Below are 21,803 nucleotides of genomic sequence, written 5' to 3' on the forward strand. Positions count from 1 at the left end.
ACAACCAGGGAAGGCATGGAAACTTAAGTGTCCATTACCAGATGAATGGATAAAGTGTGATATATATATTATATACATATATAATGGAATATTATTCAGCCATAAAAAGGAGAAAATCTTGACATTTACAACAACATGAATGGACCCTGAGGCCATTATGTTAGGTGAAAGAAGTCAGACAGAGAAAGACAAATACAAAATGATCTCACTTATATGTGAAATCTTAAAACAAACTCATGGAAAAAGAGATCAGATTTCTGGTTACCAGAAGTGAAGGGTAGGAGGAGAAGGAATTGGATAAAGGTGGTCAAAAGGTACAAATTTTCAATTTGGAGATAAATAAATATTAGAGGTGTAACATACAACATGATGACTGTAGTTAATACTGCTGTATGATATATATAAAAGAGTATAAATCTGTTCTCAACTGAAGGAAAAATACTTTCTTTTTTGTATCAATAGAAGATGTTAACTAAACTTGAAGTAATAATTTCACAACTTACGCAAGCCAAATCATTATGTTATATACCTTAAACTCATACAGTGGTGTATGTCTATTATATCTTAATAAAACCAGGAAAAAAAAAAGAGTCACTAAGGACAGCTTACATTCAAAGGGAAGTATCTTAGTCTGTTATGGTTGCTATCACAAAATACCACAGATTGGGTGGCTTATAATCAACAAACAATAAACAACAAATATTTATTTCTCACTGTTCTGCAGTCTGGAAATCAGAGCAGCGGAGGCCAGTGTGAGGGAATGAGTGTGCCCACTTCTCACAGACTTCTCACTGTACCCTCACATGGCTGAAAGGGCCAGGGAGCTCTCTGGAGCCTCTTTCATAAGGAAACTAATACACCAAATTCTCCAACAAAAAGACACAGGATATCTGAATGGATTAAAAAAAAATAAGACCCATTTATATATTACTTACAACAAGTCAGATGTAAAGACATACACAGACTAAAAGTGAAAAGATGGAAAAAGATATTCCAAGCAAACTGAAACCAAAAGAAAGCTGGGGTAGATATACTTTTTTGTAAATTTTTTTTTAAGATTTTATTTATTTGTCAGAGAGAGAGAGAGAGCACAAGTGGGGTGGGGGGCAGCAGGCAGAGGGAGGAGCAGGCTTTGCAAATATTTTGCAAGTTTGCAAATATTTTTCCCCATTCTATAGGCTGTCTTTTCATTTTGTTGATTGGTCCTTTTGCTGATGCGGGACTTGATCCCAGGACCCTGGGATCATGACCTGAGCTGAAGGCAGATGCTTAACCGACTGAGCCACCCAGGTGTCCCTAGCTATACTTTTAATAGAAAAAATAGACTTTATTGAAGACTAATAAGACAAAGAAGGGCATTACATAATGAAAGCAGGGGTTAATCCAACAGGAGGATATAATATTTGTAAATATTTATGCACCCAATATAGCAGCACCTAAATATATAAAGCAAATATTAACATATCTAAAGGAAGACACAGCAATACAGTAATAGTAGGGGCCTTTAATACCCTGCTTATATCAATGGATAAATCATCCAGACAGAAAAATCAAGAAGGAAACATTGGCCTTAAATGACATGTTAGACCAGATGGACTTAACAGATATATACAGATTAGAACATGCAAAAGCAACAGACTACATGTTCTTCTCAAGTACACATGGAACGCTCCTCGGGACAGATCATATGTTAGGCCACCAAACACATCTTAAATTTATTTTTTTTAAAGATTTTTATTTATTTATTTGACAGAGAGAGACACAGCAAGAGAGGGAACACAACCAGGGGGAGTGGGAGAGGGAGAAGCAGGCTTCCTGCGGAGCAGGGAGCCCGATGCGGGGCTCGATCCCAAGACCCTGGGATCATGACCTGAGCCGAAGGCAGACGCTTAACGACTGAGCCACCCAGGCGCCCCACACATCTTAAATTTAAAAAGACTGAAGTCATATCAAGCATCTTTTCTGATGACAGTGGTATAAAACTAGAAATCAATTACAAGTAGAAAATGGAAAAATTCATAAATAAGTGGAGGTTAAACAACATGCCACTGAATAATCGATGGATCAAAGGAAAAAATCAAAAGAAATAAAAATACCTTGATTGTAGAGTGAAGGAAACCATCAACAAAATGAAAAAGCAACCTACTGAATGGGAGAAGAGATCTGCAAATGATATATCCAATAAAGTGTTAATTCAAAATATATTTCTGCATCCAACACCAAAAGAAACAAAACATGATTTAAAAATGGGCAGAGGATCTAAACAGACATTTTCCCAAAGAAGACATACAGATGGTCAAAATGAAAAGATGCTCAACATTACTAATCATCAGGGAGATGCAAGTCAAAACCACAATGAGCCAGCACCTCATACCTGTCTGAGTGGCTAGTGTCAAAAGACAAGAACAAGTGTTGGAAAGGAAGTGGAGAAAAGGGAAAAAGCGAACCCTCGTGCAATGTTGGTGGGATGTAAATTGGTATAGCCATTATGTAAAACAATATGGACTTTCCTCAAAAAATTAAAAATAAAAATGCCATACAATACAGCAGTTCCACTTCTGGGTATTTACCTAAAGAAAACAAAAACACTAATTTGAAAAGATATATGCACCCCTATGTTCACTACAGCATTATTTACAATAGCCAAGATATGGAAGCAGCCCAAGTGTCCATCAATAAATGAATGGATAAAGGTGTGGTATATATATACACGATGGAATAGTACTCGGCCATAAAAAAAGAATGACATCTTGCCATTTGTGACAACATGGGTGGACCTAGAGGGTATTATGCTAAGTGCAGTAAGTCAGACTGAGAAAGACAAATACCATATGATTTCACTTATATGTGGAATCCAAAAACAAAACAAAACAAAACAAAAAAACAAACAGACTCAAATACAGAGAATAAACTGGTGGTTGCTGGGGGATAGAGGGATGGGCGAAATAGGTAAAGGGGATTAAGAGGTACAAGTTTCCAGTTATAAGTCACAGGAATGTAAAATACACCATAGGGAATATAGTCAATAATAATGAATAACTTTGTATGGTGATAGATGGTAACTATATTTATTGTTCTGAGTGTTTCATAATGTTATATAAATGTTGAATCACTATGTTGTACACCTGAAACTAATATTGTATGTCAACTATATTTCAATTAAAAATAAATTAATTTAAAAATATCTTGAGACAAATGAAAATACAACATGAAAATTTATGGGAGGTAGGAAAAGCACTTTTTAAAAAAAGATTTTATTTATTTGAGAGAGAGAAAGACAGTATGCAACCAGAGGGAAGGAGAGAGACAAGCAGACTCCCCACTGAGCACAGAGCCTGACATGGGGCTCAATCTCACAACCCTGAAATCATGACCCGAGCCAAAATTCAAGAGCCAAAGTCAAGCGTAGGACACTTAACTGACTGACCCACCCAGGCAACCTAGCAAAAGCACTTCTAAGAGGTAAGTTCAATAGTGATAAATGCCTACATCAAGAAATGAATTATCTTAAATAAACGACTCACACCTAATAAGTTCACACCTCAAGGAACTAGAAAAAGAACAAAGTTGGCAGAAGGAAGGAAATAAGAAAAATTAGAGCAGAAATAAATGAAACAGAGACTAAGAAGACAATAGAGAAGATCAATGAAACTAAGAACTGGTCTTTGAAAAGTTAAATAAAATTGACTTTAGCTAGACTTCCCAAGCAAAAAAAGAGGACTCAAAATCAGAAATGAAAGAGATGTTATAACTGGTCTCACAGAAATACAAAAGATCTTAAGAGACTACTATGAACAATTGTATGCCAACAAATTTGACCATCTAGAAGAAATGAATAAATTCCTAGACACACCCTACCAAGCCTGAATCATGAACAAATATAAAATCTGAACAGACCAATCACTAGTAAGGAGGTTGGCTCAGTAATTAAAAACCTCCCAACAAACAAATGTCCTGGACTGCAGTTTCACTGGAGAATTCTACCAACATTCAAAGAAAAATTATACCAGTCCTTCTCAAACTCTACCAAAAAAGGGTCCTTCTCAAACTCTACCAAACTCATTTTATGAGACTAGCATTACCGGGACAATAAAATAAGACAGAGACACCACAAGAATATTACAGGCCAGTATCTCTGCTGAACATAAATGGAAAAATCCTCAACAAAATATTAGCAAACCAAATTCAACAATACATTAAAAAGAGCATACCCTAAGATCAAGTGGGATCTATTCCAGGGATGCAAGGGTGGCTCAACATCTGCAAATCAATGTGATACAACAAATTAACAAAATGAAATATAAAAAATCATGATCTCAGATAACACAGATGTAGAGAAAGCATTTGACAAAAAAACTCAACATCCACTTATGATAAAACTCTCAAAGTGAGTATAAAGGAAATATACCTCAATATAGTAAAGGCAATATATGACAAGCCCACAGCTAACATCATATCAACACTAAGAAGTTGAAAGCTTTCCTTCTAAGATCAGGAACAAAACAAGGATGCTTGCTCTTGCCACTTATTAAACATAGTACTGGAAGGCCTACCTGGAACAATTAATCAAGAAAAAAAATAAATGGCATCCATATTGGAAAGGAAGAAATAAAACTGTCACTATTTGCAGATGACATATTATATATAGAAAACACTAAAATCTCCACCAGAAAAGTATTAAAATAAACATTCAATGAAGTTACAGGATACAAAATATAAAGAAATCTGTTGTTTTTTTTTAAGATTTTATTATTTGACAGAAAGAGACAAAGCGAGAGAGGGAACACAAGTAGGGGGAGTGGGAGAGGGAGAAGCAGGCTTCCCACCGAGCCGGGAGCCCGATGCGGGGCTTGATCCCAGGACCCCGGGACCATGACCTAAGCTGAAGGCAGACGCTTAATGACTGAGCCACCCAGGTGCCCCAAGAAATCTGTTGATTTCTATACAATAATGAACTACAAGGGAAATTAGGAAATAGTCCCATTTACAATTGCATCAAAAAGAATAAAAACCTAGGAATAAATTTAACCAAGGGGGCGAAAGACCTGTACAATGAAAACTATAAGACATTAATAAAAGAAACTGAAAACACAAATAAGTGGAAAGATAGTCTGCCCTCGTGGGTTGGAAGAATATTGTTAAAATGTCCATACTACTCAGAGCAATCTATAGATTCTATGCAACCTGTACCAAAATTCCAATAGCACATTTTACAGAAATAGAACAAACAATCCTAAAATCTGTATAGAACTACAAAAGACCATGAATAGCCAAAGCAACCTTGAGAAAGAACTGGAGGCATCACACTCCCTGACTTCAAACTAAACTACAAAGGTGTAATAATCAAAAGAGTATGGTATTCTCATAAAACAGACACACAGATCAATGGAAAGAATAGAGTCCAGAAATAAAACCATGCATATATAGTTAATTAATTTACAACAAAAGATCCAAGAACATATAATGGGGAAAGGTCACTCCAATAAATGGTGTTGGAATACCTGGACAGCCACATGCAAATGAATGACACTGGCCCACTATCTTAACACCATACACAAAAATTACCTCTAAATGGATTAAAGATTAAAGACTGAAACCATAAAACTCTAGAACAAAACTTAAGTGGTAAGCTCCTAAACATCAGTCTTAGTGATGATTTTTTTACTGGATCTGATACTAAAAACAAAGGCAACAAACCCCAACATAAACAAGCTAAAAAGCTGCACAGCAAAAGAATCCAACAACTAGATGAAAAGGCAACCTATTGGATGAGAAAAAATATTTGCAATCATATCCTTTTTAATGGGTTAATATCCAAAATATACCAAAAAACTCCTATAACTCAATATCAAAAAAAAATCAAAAACACACAAACAAAAAAAAAACCATAACAATCTAGGGCACGAATTCCATTCATGAAGACTCAACTCTCGTGACTTAATTAATCACTTCCCAAAGGCCCTACCTCCTAAAACCATTACCTTGGGCATTACGTTTTCAACACACGGATTTTGGGAGACACAAACATGTAGACCACCAGTAGAAGAGGAATGAGACTCCACCTTCTTCTTCTTTTTTTTTTTTTAAGATTTTATTTATTTACTTCAGAGAGCACAAGCAAGCATGAACGGGGGGGGGGGTGCAGAGAGGGAGAAGCAGGCTCACCACTGAGCAGGGATCCAGATGAGGGGCTCGAACCCAGGACTCTGAGATCATGACCTGAGCGGAAAGCAGACGCTTAACTGACTGAGCCACCCAAGTGCCCCCCAAGACTCCACCTTTTGACGAGGGGGATATATCAAGTTTCTGGAACAGCACGTGGGATCAAAAGTGTTGAGGGTATTCTTGGAAAATATGCTACAGAGGCTATATGAAGATAGAGAATCTCTTACTCCCAGAGATCTTCCAGTTACACATTTTATATCTGCCCTATTAACTTTAAACATCTTGGAGGGAAACTAATACATACTACCTATTATGCACCAGGCACTGTTAAAAGCACTGTAATGTGTTTTTGCTATATTAAGATTATTCAATTCTGCTGTAAAAATTGAAAGAAACTAAGTGTGGGAGCAATTGGATTGTAAGACCTAAAGAGATTCATAAGATATGTTAAGTATAAATAGTAAATAAGTTATTAACCTCTGAGGCATGTTAAAGACAATAAATGGAACATTATGTTGAACATAGATGAAAATAATGGAATAAATGAATGTCACAGACAGAAATGGCTGGAAGGAATAAGTAGGTCTTAAATATTCATAAGGTAAAGATCATGTCACTTCCAGATTGACAACTATGTTATTCCTAACTCAGCCACCAACTGGTGACATCCATTTTGGCCCCACATCTGCTCTTCCCAGGAAACACAGATAAAACTCACAGCAGGTTAATTTATGGCAAGTTAACACCTGTGAGCAGGTCGCCTTGATTCTGCATCTCCAAAAGAGCCAGTTGGCTTCACCTTCTGTCTGTTGAGACCCCTTGCTAATCCTTAGCTGTTTTTTTTTTTTTTCTTAAGATTTTATTTGAGAGAGAGCACATGTGGGGGGTGGGCGCCAGGGAGAAGCAGACTCCCTGCTGAGTGCAGAGCCCTGTGAGGGACTCGATCCAAGGATCCTGAGATCATGACCCAAGCCGAAGTCAGACGCTTAACCGACTGAGCCACTCAGGCGCCCCTTAACTCTTAATAACTATACCACCGGTCAGGAAAGCTGACGCAGCAAGGGCAGCATATATGAATGTTGAGTAACATTGAGATTTGGAGTAGGGTCCTTCCTTCCAGTCCCTCCCCTCCCCATACCCTGTCTTAAATATGTTAGCTGCCCCAACTCTTTCCCTTGATGTAGGTTCTAAATTAACTTAGTAAACTGTGTAATTCAAGCAACTGAATTTGATCCGAACCTCCCTGTTCCATGACCTTTAGGATGGCCTGACTCGTAGCACAAGTGTACTTGGAAGCTACCATCGTAATTTCCCACCCCAGTAAGTGCTTTACAAGTAATCTATTATTAAATCTACACAATAATCTTTTTAGGAAGGCATTATTATGCTTATCCTACAGGTGAGGAAACTGAATCTTGCAGAGGCTAAGTAACTTGTCCACGGTAGCACAGCTAATAAATGGGGGAGCTGGAATTCATGCCCATGATGATATGGCTCCAGGATCCATGTTCTTTTTCACTAAATTCATTCATTTTTGTTTCTTCAATAGCAAATATGATGCCTGACATATAGTAGACATATTGTTTCATAACTTTAAATGACGTAATCCTTGCTCTTAGTTTATTTGCCATGTGGCCAATAAATTATCTAACTTCTTTAAGACTCAGTTTCCTCACAGAATTTAGCCATTACTTAAAGTCAATATATGTAAAACATTTCCCTCAGCACTTGACCCCTAGTAGTTGCCTTAAGAAAGATAACTCTCATCCCCCATTCGAGGGCAGGTTTTAGAAAGAGCTGTTGGGCATTTTCAAAGCTTAATTTTCGATCCTATTTTACCATACCTCACACGGCTAGCCACAGAACAGGTGCATGTTATTCGAGGCCTAACAAGGCTCTCCCAATATTTCAGCTTTTTCAGCTTCAAGCTACTGAATCTCTTTCACCTCATTTTTATTTGCTAAACTTTTTTTTTTCTTTCTGTTGTCGTTATCTTCAGATCAGTCCCCCCACCCCGAGAGATGGGTAGCAGTCATTCAATCACATTATTGTGACTCTCGGCACCGCCTCCTGCCATGACACGGGGGGAATCTCTCTGCTGCTCCCTAGTTAATCCTAGTGATTTATCCTCACACAGGTGTCCTGAAGATGAAACGCCTCGCTCCCACAGGCGCTCAGTAACTACTTCCAAAAACCTAGTTTGTCGAAACAATTTCACAGAGCTTCCACAACATCTTCCTGAATTTAGTCCTTTCTGCCTCTCCTCCTCACTCTGGGAGCCCCACCTACCCCATTCACACCCACACTTTGCCCTCAACCACTTCTTGTCGGGTACCGAAATACAAAACAAGGCAGCCTTTTCTCCTCATTAATTTTTTAACAGTGCGGTTTTCTTTTTTCACCAATCGTGTGGCTTTTCCCACCACCACTTCACACGCGAAGAGCGCTTTCTCCTCATCTCCTCCAGTGTCTCCTCCCCCCGGGGCAGTGTCTCAGGTCAGGCCGAGTGAGCGCGACATACCGTGTTCCTGAGGCACGGCGAGAGCTGGCTGGGGAATCTCGACTCGGAGAGGTGACCAGGCGTGGCCGGAGACCCCCGGACCAGTGAGTAGAGCCCGGAGCCAGCCAAGCGGGCGGGGCCGAAAGCCGCAGGTCGAATCTCTCACGCAGCAAGCGGGGAGGCGAGGCCCGCGGGTTCCGGGCGAGTTCTTCTGGGGGCCGGCGGGAGGCGGGGTCGGGGTCCGGGTAGCGGTAGCGGGGTGGGGCGGGGCCTCCCGGGGTGGGCGGGGTCCTGAGACCGGGGAGGCGGGGCCGGAAGGCGCGGGGAGTCCCTCACTGGGCAGGCGGGAGGCGGGGTCCGCACGACGGAGGGTGCGGGTTGGCGGAGGCCGAGAGACGTCCTCAGGCCGCAGGCGAGAGGCGGGGCCGGCCGGAGTAGGCGGGTCCCTGAGGCGGGGGAGGCGGGGCCAGGCCGGCGCAGGGGGAGTTGCTCAATCCGCTGGCGAGAAAGCCGGGCCGGCAGGAGTAGGAGGGGTCTGTGCAGCTGGAGGCGGGGCGGACTCAGTGGACTCGTGGGGCACCTGGGTCCTAGCATAGTTGGAGGTGGCCTGAGGCTTTCGGTTCCTTCAGTTCCCGTAGCTCTGGCGGAGTCTGCGCGATGGGTGACCCGGAAAGGCCAGAAGCGGCCAGGCCCGAGCTGGATGAGGTAAATATTGCTGCCGTTCCCTGTCCCGCCCCATAGTCACGCCTGGCCTTTAGGCTGCACGTTGCAGCCGGGACCTGGGAGTTGCAGGACTGCTGTAGGAAATTTTACCCGTTGTGGTCGGCAACCCAATGCAGGCCCAACCGCGAGCCCTCGCCGCAGCCTGGTTTCGTGGTTGTAGGTGCCCGGGAGGCCGTCCCTGGGGAAGGTTGACGAGGGAGCCGCGTTTCTGCTCCGTTGCTCTGCTCCGGGGCCAGCCGAGGGCGACGCTCTGAGGTTTCGGGCCGAGCGGAGAAGCAACCCCCCCCCCCGCATAGTCCGCCCCATACTCTCCTCCCGTCTTTGCGCGTTTGGAGCCCTGGCTCCTGACAGGTGGGTTTACTGGAGAAATGCATCCCATCTCTGAGATGGTTAAAAGGAGTTGGAGACCGTGTGTGGAAATTGACACAGGTGGATGGGGACGGGAAGTCCTCACAACAATGAAAAACATCAGGTTAGGAGGCCAGATTTGCTCAGACTGGGCCACTTATCTAGCTGTGACTCTGGGGTGTCACTTTCTTCATTTATACAGTGGAAGGGATACTTTTCTCAAAGAGGATTAAGTCAAAGCCTTTATGCAAAGTGCCACGGAAGTTGTGGCTGCCTCCTAAAACCCAAGTTAACATGTTTATCTTCCGCTTCTATAATAGAAGTACCTAATAACAGCAACTCAAATTATGAGACTGTTGTAGGGTAGTTCAAATTGTTGCTCTATAATTTTCATACCGTTATTTCACAAATACTTCTGAATCATTTGTGTACAAGAGAAATACTTTTTGTATTTATCTTGAATCTGTTGGCTGTGTGTGAGTATCTTTGTTTTAACAGTTTCAGCTTACAGAGACTCATACTTAGCGCTACATTTCTTTAGAAAGTTGTAGAGTCCAGATTTGGGGTTTTATATTATTTGATTTTGATTTTGTAAACATTTAGTAACTAATTAACAAGTCGTAAATATCCCTCAAACTTTTTCTCCCCTTTTGGAAACAAATACATTGAGGACCAATTTCCTCACTCAAAAAGGACAATTTGGATTTTTCTTTTTGTGCTACAACCATTCAGACTTAAGACCTAGAAGTTAACTTTTATTATCCCCTTCTCAATGACATAGGCCCACAAAGACAGAGGCAGAATTTTACTTTAGCTGTAGAATGAATTCTAGTGAGCATCTGGTCCAAAAGTTTTTAACTTGAGTTGCAAGGATGCTTCAAGCACTTTATCTAGATATGATGGTGCAGCATGGGCCACCTGCATTAGAATCACCTGGAGCTGTAAAAAAATGTAAATTACTGGGCCTACATTCCAGACACAGTAAGTCAAAATCTCTTGGGAGGGTCTGGGACTGCATTTTTAGCAAAGACTTCAGGTGATTCTGATTCACATATTTTAAGAAACACTGCCTGGAAGCGTTCATAGATGGGCTCGAAGGGTGTTCATGAATCTCCTGAAGTTTATAGATTTTGTATGTGCATATGTGAATCTCCTGAGAAAGGGGTCCTTAGCTTTCATCAGTTTCTTCAAGTTAACTATCATTAATCTAATTCACAGTCCCTATTTTCAAGGTTAGAAATTTTAGGCCAGAAAAGATAAAATGACATGCCCAGGACCACATGATTCAATAGCAGAGCTGGGCTTAAAATCAAGTTCTTGCTTGTGGACCAGTATTCTGTTTTATCATATTTGGTGGGAATGGAAAAATGAAAATGAAAGTGACACCTGGGCAAATACAAATAGTGTATGACTGTAGCAGCATCCAAATAGTCTTCTTCACCCAAGAGGCCAAGGCAAACAAATGAAAGTGGTGGAATTGGGGCTAGATTGAGAGGGACGTCCAGGCTGTAGCATGCCAGCCTAGCTAACCAGGGAATGGTGAGTGCTAGCTGGGGGATCTGCCCGGGCATATCATCTTGGGATGAGGCGACCAGAAACTAAGGCAGGCAGAACTAGAGGCACCATTCTGGAAGACACAGTGGAATGTTGGCAAAGAATGCTTGTGTGTTCTGAACTTTTTTTCAGAGTCTCATCACTTTACACCTGTGCAGCTACAACAACTTGTCTCTCTACCTCCAGTCTTACCCTCTGTTTAATCCTTTTTTACCATTCCTAAATTAATCCTTCACTAAACCAGTGCCTTTATGTCACTCCTCCCTAAAAACTCTTGAGATGGTCTCAGTTCCCACCAAAAATACCCAGTTCTGTAGGCTGGCAAAGCCCTCTTGAAGCAGCTTTTTCATGCTAACCACCACATCTTAATTCAGGCTGCCCTGACATTTTTCTAAAGAAGACATGCAGATGGCCAACAAACACATGAAAAGGTGCTCAGCATCACTCATCAGGGAAATACAAATCAAAACTACAATGAGATATCACCTCACACCTGTCAGAATGGCTAAAATCAACAACACAGGAAACAACAGATGTTGGAGAGGATGTGGAGAAAGGGGAACCGTCTTACACTATTGGTGAGATGCAAACTGGTGCAGGCACTCTGGAAAACAGTATGGAGGTTCCTCAAAAAAGTTAAAAATAGAACTACCCAATGACCCAGCAATTGCACTACTTGTTATTTACCCAAGGGATACAAAAATACTGATTCGAAGGGACACATGCACCCTGATATTTATAGCAGCATTATCAATCATAGCCAAATTATGGAAAGAGCCCAAATGTCCATCAACTAATGAATGGATAAAGAAGATGTGGTGTGTGTGTGTGTGTAGGTATGTATTTATACATAGTGTGTGTATACACACACTATATACACACATATAGAGGGGAATATTAGCCATCCAAAAGAATGAAATCTTGCCATTTGCAATGACATGAATGGAGCTAGAGTGTATTATGCTAAGTAAAATAAGTCAGAGAAAGACAAATACCGTATGATTTCACTCATATGTGGAATTTAAGAAATAAAACAACATAGGGGAAGGGGGAAATAAGAGGGGGAGGAAAAGCATAAGAGACTCAACTATACAGAACAAACTGAGGGTTGATGGAGGGGAGGTGGGCAGGGGATGGGCTAAATGGATAATGGGTATTAAGGAGGGTACTTGTGATGAACACTGGGTGCTGTAGGTAAGTGATGAATCACTAAGTTCTACTTCTGAAACCAATATTAAACTATATGTTAACTCACTAGAATTTTAAATAAAAACTTCAAAAAAACTAAGAAAATTCAGGCTGCCATTTGTACCTTTGAGATCAATACCATGGTTGCTACCAAAATCTAGGCTTTTTTCTTTTTCCAATTCATGCTGTATAGTTATGCAATGAATCCTCCTGACGCCACCCCTATTCCTATTACTTCATATTCAGAAACTCTCCATGACTATCCACAGGAATGATTTTCAAATTGCCCTACAGTGAATGCCAGTACCTCGGGGTTGAGGGCAAATGGTGAGAGTTGGAGTATGAGCCTCTCAATCCCCCAGATGTTTAAAAATCTTTGGCCCACAGAATTAATTCCTAACCTCTTACCCTGATTGATATCCAGAGTGTGGATCCTTTACAGAATTCTTCCTGTGTTTCATCTGTTGACAGATGGCTTTAGCCAAATCAGATCACTTCTGCCTTTACTTTTGATTGTCCTACATCCATTTCAGCCACTCTTATTTTTTTTTAAAGACTTTATTTATTTTAGAGAGAGCACAAGTCACAAGTAGGAGGAGCGGCAGAAGGAGAGGGAGAAGCAGGCTCCCCATTGAGTTAGGAGCCCAATACGGGGCTCAATCCCAGGACCCTGGGATCGGGGCCTGAGCCAAAGTCAGACACTTAACCAACTGAACCACCCAGGTGCCCCTATTTCAGCCACTTTTAATCCCAGCTGGCTCCTCTTCTTCCATCTGCCCTTCCAATGTCAGCATTTTGTCGGCTGCATCCTCAGCTGTGCTGCTTTTCTATATTTTCTCCCTGGATAACCCCTTTGGTGACTACTAACGGGACGGATCGCCACCACTTCTCTGCCTTAGTGTTATATTTTTAGCTACTTACTGGATATCTGAACAGATTACGTTTTTTATTGACCAAGTTGACTTTTTAAAGACTTTTGTGTTTTTCTAACTATTGTGGCTTGGGTTGGTGGGGGAGTTCATTCAGATTAAGCTTTTGTTAAACATCTAATGTGAGAAGCAAGAGATTTGTCTGATTTATCCAGTTATTCTCCCGATGCTGAGCACTTTATCTGTGTCTCTTATTTCTTGATATGATCATCCAGTTGCTGGACACCTCAAGGGCATCTTCAACTCTTATCCTGTTCTCCAAAATACAAGTTTTTAACAAGAATGATTAATTCCACTTCTGAATCTCTTAAAGCAGTCTTCTTTTGTGTTTCTACTGCTGGTACCCTAGTTCAGGTGAGATTTGGGTAGGGTAATGATTTTTTAATTGTTCTCTCCACCTGTAATCTCTCTTCTAATCTGACCATATTTCTGGATAAGTGATTTTTAAAAAGATATATTTATTTATTTGGGGGGAGTAGGCAAAGGGAAAGAATCTTCAAGCAGACTCCCCACTGAGTGTGAAGCCCCATGTGGGGCTCCATCCCACAACCCATGAGATCACTGACCTGAGCTGAAACCAAGAGTCTGATGCTCAACCAACTGAGCCACCCAGGTGCTCCTGGAAAAGGGATCTTAAAACAGATCTGGTTATATTTCTTCCCTAATTTAAAACTTTCAAAATCTCCCAGTAGTCCATGTGATAGAGGCCAGATGCTAAAGTGTTATATATCAAAACAGACCACTTTGACTTCTGAAATTTTTTTAAATATCACCATCTTAATATCTATTTAATACGCAAAATACAAAAAAAAAATACATATCCACCTTAACCTCAGATAAAGCTTAGAGATGGAGTATATATTTTAAAAGCTAAAAGTTAAAAATCTTTGCTTGTTTCATTTCATCAGAATGATGACATTGAGGTAAAAAAGTGTCAAAACAGTTGTATTGGAATGGCTACAGGAAAATAGCTGTGGCAAAATTCATATATATTTACACTGAAGGCCCTCCTCCCATGGTTTTAACACATGAACCTATTTTTCAAACCAACTTATAAGTGTAACACTAATTGATAAAACCCACCTTTGTTTTATTAGTATAATTTTACTTAATATAACATTCCTTATAAAATCAATTAATGGAATAGAGAGGCTGTTTTGATGAAACCATCATTTTGAATTGGGGTATGGATGATTAGTGAAGATTTATATCAAACTTAGGAAACAATTTCTTTGTATATTCGTCAGAAGTTTTCTTAATCAATTTACTACTAGCCAGGTCTGTGGATTTATCCTACCCTGTAAAATATGTAGATACCCATTGGCTTTAGAATGCATGGGTAGTAGGTTCTTCTCTGATGTACCCACATATTTCTGTTCCCACTGATTGAGTTATCCCTTACCAAATCAGTTGTCTTATTTCTAATCTTATTTATACCTATTGTATTTCTATTGTAATTATTGTAATTTAATTGTGTAAACCAATATATGAGAATGAGAAGAAAGTCATTTCTATAAAAATTTTAAGATTTTATTTATTTGATGGCCAACAGACACATGAAAAAGTGCTCAACATCACTCGGCATCAGGGAAATCCAAATCAAAACCCCAATGAGATACCACCTCACACCAGTCAGAATGGCTAAAATTAACAAGTCAGGAAATGACAGATGTTGGCGAGGATGCGGAGAAAGGGGAACCCTCCTACACTGTTGGTGGGAATGCAAGCTGGTGCAGCCACTCTGGAAAACAGTATGGAGGTTCCTCAAAAAGTTGAAATTAGAGCTACCATCCGATCCAGCAATTGCAGTACTGGGTATTTACCACAAAGATACAAATGTAGGGATCTGAAGGGGTACACGCACCCCAATGTTTATAGCAGCAATGTCCACAATAGCCAACTATGGAAAGAACCAATATGTCCATCAACAGATGAATAGATAAAGAAGATGTGGTATATATATACAATGGAATATTATGCAGCCATCAAAAAACACAAAATCTTGCCATTTGCAACGACATGGATGGAACTAGAGGGTATTATGCTAAGTGAAATAAGTCAATCAGAGAAAGACAAGTATCATATGATCTCACTGATATGAGGAATTTGAGAAACAAGACAGAGGATCACAGGGAAAGGGGGTGGGGAATGAAACAAGATGAAACCGGAAAGGGAGACAAACCATAAGAGACTCTTAACCTCAGGAAACAAACTGAGGGTTGCTGGAGTGGTGGGGGGTGGGAGGGATGGGGTGGCTGGGTGATGGACATTGGGGAGGGTATGTGCTATGGTGAGTGCTGTGAATTGTGTAAGACTGATGAATCACAGACCTGTACCCCTGAAACAAATCATACATTATATGTTAATTAAATATTTTTAAAAAGATTTTATTTATTTGAGAGAGAGAGCACATGAGTGGGGATGGGGGCAGAGAGAGAAGGAGAAGCAGACTCCCCGCTGAGCAGGGAGCTGGGATCATGACCTGAGCCGAAGGCAGACGCTTAACTGACTGAGCCACCCAGGCGCCCCTGTTTCTATAAAAACTTAAATTGAAAGCTTTGGAAAACTCAGTTAGATGAGTTGTTAAAAAATTCCGGGGCACCTGGGTGGCTCAGTCAGTTAAGCATCTGCCTTCAGCTCAGGTCATGATCTTGGGGTCCTGGGACTGAGCCCCACATAGGGCTCCCTGCTCAGCGGGGAGCCTGCTCCCTCTGCCCCTCCCTCTGCTCGTGTTCTCTCTCAAATAAATAAATAAATTCTAAAAAAAAATTCTGTATAATTAGGTGTAAGCAAGACAAGTATAATAAGATTGGGAGGGAATCCTACAAGAGATAAGGACTCTGCACTCAGACTGTTCTACCTTAAGTATGTTAAAACTAGAAACTAGAACGTGTAAGTGGTACATTATGTCGTGTTTATGTCCGAAAGACTTGAGACTTGAAAGTCCAATCAAATAAATAAAAAATTTTAAAAAGTCACATACCATCATGCCTTTTTTCACATTGTTTTCTCTTCTAAAATATGGGTTCTTAGCCCAGGTCCATAGAGGATATTCTAGAGATCCTAGAGCTTTGGGATGTATGACCCTCCTGACATTGTATTAAAATGTGTGTGGACTTTTTTAAACATCATGAAAATAAGCAATGTATCATCTTTGACTCAATTCAGAGGTTTATGTTGGTTAAGCCCTCCTTTCTTCATGTTGCAGACTCTTTCTTAATGCTCTTCTAATCCAGCTTCTTTTCTTAATAATGCACGTTATCAGAATGGAACAGGAAGAATATAGGTACAAAAGTGACTTTCATTCTAATTGAAAGGTGCTAGTCTTCAGCAGTTTTCATAGATCCTGACTTTGCTCAATTATTTAATCAACACTTAAAAACTCCCTCAGGGCCAGGGTGCTTGGTACCAAAGAGTTACTGCTTATGAAGGTTCACGTAGCAAATACTGCGAAGGTAAGGAATTCCAGCTCTGAATCCATATCTGTACCCCAGGGACAAAATATATAAAGGCAACACAAACAAAAAACTTGACAGCCTCCATTTTAAAAATTTGTTTGAATATTTGGGGAATGAACATCAACTAAATGCCTGGTACTATGCTGGGTTCTAGGGATTCCACAAAAGTAAAGTTAGTTTTTACTCTCAAGGAGCATAGTCTAGAGGGGACTATAGACGAATAACAAGGAATTAATTGCAGTGAGCTATGTGCTATGTTAGGGACCTAATCCAGGCCTTTAGGGTGATGGGGGAAAGAGAGATGTGGGAGCGCTCAGAAAAGGCTTGATTTGAGAGGTTATCAGGTCATCTCACTGATGTATTGTGGCCTTATTGTTAAATTAAATTCAAAAGGTGTCCAGTAACCCAATCATAAGATAAAGAGAAATTAGCGGCCCATTCACTTACTTAGCTAACATTTATTGGTGTTATGCTTGACACAGTACTCTGGGAGCTCCATAATAAATAAAAAGTGGTTTCTACTCTCCAGGGCTCAAGTGCTTTATCTGGGGAGGTCTACACCTTCAAATAAGACAGTCTCTACTACAATGCCGGTATGTGTGCAGTGTGCAAGCACTACCTGTATTTGCATAGCCTCATGCTTTGATTTTTAGTCTTTTTCTCATCTTGCCTTGCCTTAGTACACTTGCTTTAGAGAGATGTGGTTGGTGGCAGCAATGATAAGGATGAAGGAACATGATGGGCGGGGCACTGGAGAGAGAAGAGACAGTTTGAGTTAGGAGTCCAGAATTTAAATGTATCCCAGTAATCTTAATGTATACATTATAAGCTTAGCTTAACTGTATATACTTTGTATATATTCTCATGCAAAGTACAACTCTTCTGATGCTTTTGCTGACTATTAAAATATACGCTGTGAATTGTGCAAGACTGTTGAATCACAGATCTGTACCTCTGAAACAAATAATGCAATATATGTTAAGAAAAAAAAAGATAGCAGGAGGGGAAGAATGAAGGGGGGAAATTGGAGGGGGAGATGAACCATGAGAGATGATGGACTCTGAAAAACAAACTGAGGGTTCTAGAGGGGAGGGGGGGTGGGAGGATGGGTTAACCTGGTGATGGGTATTAAAGAGGGCACGTTCTGCGTGGAGCACTGGGCGTTATACGCAAACAATGAATCATGGATCACTACATCAAAAACTAATGATGTAATGTATGGTGATTAACATAATAAAAAATTAAAAAAAATAAAAAATATATATACCTGGCACTGTCCCTTGTTGGAATGCCATCATTTCCAAGTTGTAGGTATACAGGTATGTGCTTCTCACTTGATCCACAAGACTTTAAGCCAGCCCATAGTGAGACCATCTGTAGTAATGTTAACAAGTAAATAGTAATAACAAATTGGTATATGGGAAGGTTCAGATGAACGAAGGTTGATAAATTGTTGGTAAGGAGTTTTCAGGTAAGTATTATGATAGTTCAGCTTAGAAAAGAAAACATCAAAATAAGTAGGGAAAAAAAGTAGGGGCACCTGGGTGGCTCAATTGGTTGAGCATCAGCCTTCAGCTTAGATCATGATCCCAGGGTCCTGGGGTCGGGCACCCTGCTCAGTGGGGACTCTGCTTCTCCCTCTCCCTCTGACCTTTCCCTCCTGCTTGTGCTCTCGCATGTGCGCTCTCTCTCTGAAATGAATACATTTAAAAAATCTTTAAAACTAAAATAAGAAAGTAGTTTATAATAGTATCCTATTCATGCCAGCATCCTATCTCTGAGAAAGGCAGGGAAGGGACATTTAGTGCACAAACCTAGAAATTTGCACACCATGACATTTATGGATCAAGTTTTGCGCTTATTCTTAAAGTAGCAATAATGACAAATTTGTTGCATGCTTATTATGCAACAGGCTCTTTTGAAAGCCCTTTTAATCATCAAGATTAACCTACGAGGCGAGTGTTATTTTACTGATAAGGAAAAACCAAGGCTCAGCGAAGTTAAGCAGCTTTCCATGGTCACACAACTAACCAAACACTATTGACTAGGAACAGATAACGGTAAAGGATTCAACACAGGCAGACGGGCTCCTCAACCTGTGCTGTCTCTCTAACCTCCCCTAGTGTGTGTTTAGATATGACTAAAGAGGGAATGTCTACACAAAATGGGTGTTTGTACTTTATTTCCCAAAGAGATTATCTTCGGATACCAGCGAAAATGAAGTGAAGTCAGATGAAGAGCCACTCCTACGAAAGAGTTCTCGCCGATTTGTCATCTTTCCAATCCAATACCCTGATATTTGGAAAATGTATAAACAGGCACAGGCATCCTTCTGGACAGCCGAGGAGGTGAGTGGCATCACCTTTGCCAACAGGCACGTTCCGTAATGCAGTGTCACACCTGTCATGGGACATTCCCCAAAAATGTCAACTTCTTTTTTTTTCCTAAAGATTTTATTTATTTATTTGAGAGAGAGAATGAGAGATAGCACGAGAGGGAAGAGGGTCAGAGGGAGAAGCAGACTCCCCGCTGAGCAGGCAGCCCGATGTGGGACTCGATCCCAGGACTCCAGGATCATGACCTGAGCCGAAGGCAGTTGCTTAACCAACTGAGCCATCCAGGTGCCCCAAAAATGTCAACTTCTATTGTAAGATACATTGAATCAGATCAGTTGTATAGGGCGCCTGGGTGGCTCAGTCGTTAAGCGTCTGCCTTCGGCTCAGGTCATGATCCCAGGGTCCAGGGATCGAGTCCCACATCGGGCTCCCTGCTCAGCGGGAAGCCTGCTTCTCCCTCTCTCCTTCCCCCTGCTTGTGTTCCCTCTCTTGATGTGTCTCTCTCTGTCAAATAAATAAAATCTTTAAAAAAAAAAAGATCAGTTGTATAAGGCAATGTTGGAAACTACTGAAACTAAAGACAGTGTTCTCCAATGTTTTATGTTTAGACTGCTGTCTGTAAACATGTTTCCTGCTGCAAAAATGGCCTCTCCATCAGCCAGGTTTTTACTTCCAATATATTTTAGAACATTTTCAATTTTTAGATAGACTTTTGATTTGCTATGACCAAATAAGACTAGTCTTTACTTATGGCCAGCAGAATAAATAAAATTGCGGCATGGCCAAAAAAGGAGAGTGAACTCTTTAGGGATCCTGCTTTCCATTGAGAGACTTAGCTGCTCGTGCAGAAGGAGCTGGTGGCGAATTTCACGGCTCAGGCAGTGCATCTCACTGCAGGGCTGCCCTCAGAGCTCCTCCGAGGCCGGCCCCGCCCTCAGTCACATCACACCTGGCCCTGCTGCCCCAGCGGTCGGCACGGCTTTAGATGCTGTGTGTTAGCGTGGCATTTTCCTCCTAGCAAATGAGTCGATTAGAAAATACTTGCTGGTTTGGCAAGGACAGTTGGTCATGTAAGTGGTTGCTCTGTAGTCTACATGAACCCACAGATAGTCATTGTCTTCCTCTTTGAATGTGATGGATGATACCTGCATTGCATAGTTGTTCTGTGTGTATGTGTTTATTTATCTATCTAAATAGATAAGTGGATATATCTATTTAGATAGATATATTTGGACCTGTCTATTTTTCAGAAGATTGTTTTTATACACATAAACATGCACTGTTAAGAATGCAGGCTCTGGAGCCAGATTGCCTAGGTACATATTCTTTTTTTTTTTTTTTCAATTTTTTTCCTTTTTTTTTATTGTGTTAATCACCATACATTACATCATTAGTTTTTGATGTAGCGTTCCATGATTCATTGTTTACGTATAACACCCAGTGCTCCATGCAGAACGTGCCCTCTTTAATACCCATCACCAGGCTAACCCATCCCCCCACCCCCCTCCCCTTTAGAACCCTCAGTTTGTTTCTCAGAGTCCATAGTCTCTCATGGTTCGTCTCCCCCTCCAATTTCCCCCCCTTCATTCTTCCCCTCCTGCTATCTTCTTTTTTTTGACATATAATGTATTATTTGTTTCAGAGGTACAGGTCTGTGATTCATCAGTCTTACACAATTCACAGCGCTCACCATAGCATGTACCTTCCCCAATGTCTATCACCCAGCCACCCCATCCCTCCCACCCCCACCACTCCAGCAACCCTCAGTTTGTTTCCTGAGATTAAGAATTCCTCATATCGGTGAGATCATATGATACATGTCTTTCTCTGATTGACTTATTTCACTCAGCATAATACCCTCAAGTTCTATCCACGTCGTTGCAAGTGGCAAGATTTCATTCCTTTTGATGGCTGCATAATATTCCATTGTATATATATACACCACATCTTCTTTATCCATTCATCTGTCGATGGACATCTTGGCTCTTTCCACAGTTTGGCTATTGTGGACATTGCTGCTATAAACATTGGGGTGCATGTAACCCTTCAGATCCCTACATTTGTATCTTTGGGGTAAATACCCAATAGTGCAATTGCTGGATTGTATGGTGGCTCTATTTTCAATGTTTGGAGGAACCTCCATACTGTTTTCCAGAGTGGCTGCACCAGCTTGCATTCCCGCCTAGGTACATATTCTGACTCTCCCACTTACTAGCTATAACCTCTCTGTGCATCCTCATTGGAAAACTGAGCTAAGGGTACCTGGTTCATTGGGTTATCATAAGGATTAATGAGATGAGTCATGGATGAGATAAATGAGATGTTTAGAATGCCACATGGCACTTAGTAAGCCCTAAATAAATGTAAGCTATTTTATACAGAATGAGGGAGATTTACATTAGAAATTAGAACGCATCAATTGTTGAAGCTTTGATGACACTGATTTTACCCATTTATCCACCTGTGTTATATTGTTAAAAATCTTTGTTATACTGTAGTTAACATACAGAGCAAAAAACCCCCAAACAAAATAAAAACCCAGTATTATCTAATTGGGTCATACTGCTTGGCACACCTGACCGTTCTTAACTGTGGTTTTCTA

General features: G+C 40.8%; 1 protein-coding gene and 1 long non-coding RNA gene across 6 annotated transcripts in view; one reads left to right on the plus strand and one right to left on the minus strand.

Moving 5' to 3' along the window:
* The window catches only part of LOC114214842 (uncharacterized), a 123,531-nt gene extending 114,660 nt beyond the window's left edge, over positions 1-8,871 (minus strand). For both annotated transcript variants that reach the window (XR_003610489.2, XR_003610492.2), the window contains exon 1: positions 8,687-8,871. This is a non-coding gene — a long non-coding RNA (uncharacterized LOC114214842). The remainder of the gene's footprint in view (positions 1-8,686) is intronic.
* The window catches only part of RRM2B (ribonucleotide reductase regulatory TP53 inducible subunit M2B), a 36,969-nt gene continuing 23,815 nt past the window's right edge, over positions 8,650-21,803 (plus strand). The window contains exons 1-3 of one of the 4 annotated variants that reach the window (XM_028110710.2): positions 8,650-8,769; positions 9,295-9,370; positions 19,058-19,213. In XM_028110710.2, the coding sequence (XP_027966511.1) occupies positions 9,323-9,370; positions 19,058-19,213 (204 nt within the window). In that variant the 5' untranslated portion in view covers positions 8,650-8,769; positions 9,295-9,322. Of the gene's footprint in view, positions 8,770-9,182; positions 9,371-13,622; positions 13,762-17,394; positions 17,459-19,057; positions 19,214-21,803 lie in introns of those variants that run through there. The other 3 variants (XM_028110682.2, XM_028110701.2, XM_028110714.2) reach the window with 3 other exon arrangements.

Source organism: Eumetopias jubatus, unplaced genomic scaffold, assembly GCF_037043125.1.
Source record: "Eumetopias jubatus isolate StellerSeaLion01/CBP00866 unplaced genomic scaffold, mEumJub1_p1.0 scaffold_4, whole genome shotgun sequence".
In the NCBI taxonomy this organism is placed as follows: domain Eukaryota; kingdom Metazoa; phylum Chordata; class Mammalia; order Carnivora; family Otariidae; genus Eumetopias; species Eumetopias jubatus.